At 44.9% G+C, this 945-nt stretch overlaps 1 protein-coding gene across 1 annotated transcript; it reads right to left on the reverse strand.

Annotated features, from left to right (window-relative positions):
• Positions 1-208: 208 nt before the first annotated feature.
• LOC145571089 (uncharacterized) lies at positions 209-742 on the reverse strand. The gene has a single exon (XM_081630178.1). It carries the CDS (start codon positions 740-742, stop codon positions 209-211), a length of 534 nt encoding a protein of 177 aa, XP_081486304.1.
• Between the last annotated feature and the right edge of the window lie 203 nt (positions 743-945).

Here is a 945-nt window from a genome sequence, read left to right on the forward strand (position 1 = left end):
TTCTTACGACCATCGTTATTCCACTGATTTCCAGAATTTTTCCCTTTTGGATATCCACCCGAATTGTCATCGTGAGCATCATCATGTGAGGTAGCCAACATCACCGACTCTGTGGCTGCCTCCTTAGCAATGCTAGCCTTCACTAAGGTCAACATAGACCGAGCCTTGTAAAAGGGAGGGAGAGGATTGCTTTGTCGGATCAACGTGGCTATACACCTCGGTAGGCTTTGGTAAGACCACTAACCAACTGCAAAACCATTCGATTATCGGACACTAGCGCCCCAACATTCTTCAATTGGTCGGCAAGAGATTTGAGACGCTGACAATACGCAGAAGCATTAGGAAAATCCTCCATAAAAGTGGTGGAAAATTCATGTTTAAGAGAAATGGCACGAGAATGTTGGAATATGTCACGCAAACTATCCCAAGCCTCCATAGCCGTAGCATCGAGCTCAATAATGGTGTGCAATAAGTCATTCAAAATGGTAGCATAAATCCACGATAGGACCGCGGCATCGAGAGTCGACCATTGCTCCTTCTCTTCGTCGGTAGAAGGAACTTTCCCCGTGCCCTTCTCGGGAGGGATGATATGATCAAGGACCTTGTGAGATCGTGCATGAACCTTAAATAACTCTGCCCACGTAGAGTACTGAACGTTTTCCATCTCAAGAGTGATTGGAATAAGGCTCTTAATGTTTGTAACGGCAAGTGCCAGATGGTAAGAAGACTTGTTCTCTGCCATGGTAGGGGAAGAGAAGGAAAAGAAGAAAAGAAGAAGAAGGAGAAAAAAAGTGTGCGTGGGCAGGAAGACAAAGGCTAGGGCAGCGGAAGCAAAGAAACTCTAGGCGCTGATACCATTAAAGAATATTTTGGTTGCCGTTTCCCATTCATTGAATAGCAAGATATACATCACCGTTTACATAACCGAAAGCTATAAACAAGGGA

The sequence above is a fragment of the Chenopodium album genome, chromosome 12, assembly GCF_948465745.1.
Source record: "Chenopodium album chromosome 12, dcCheAlbu1.1, whole genome shotgun sequence".
In the NCBI taxonomy this organism is placed as follows: Eukaryota; Viridiplantae; Streptophyta; class Magnoliopsida; order Caryophyllales; family Amaranthaceae; genus Chenopodium; species Chenopodium album.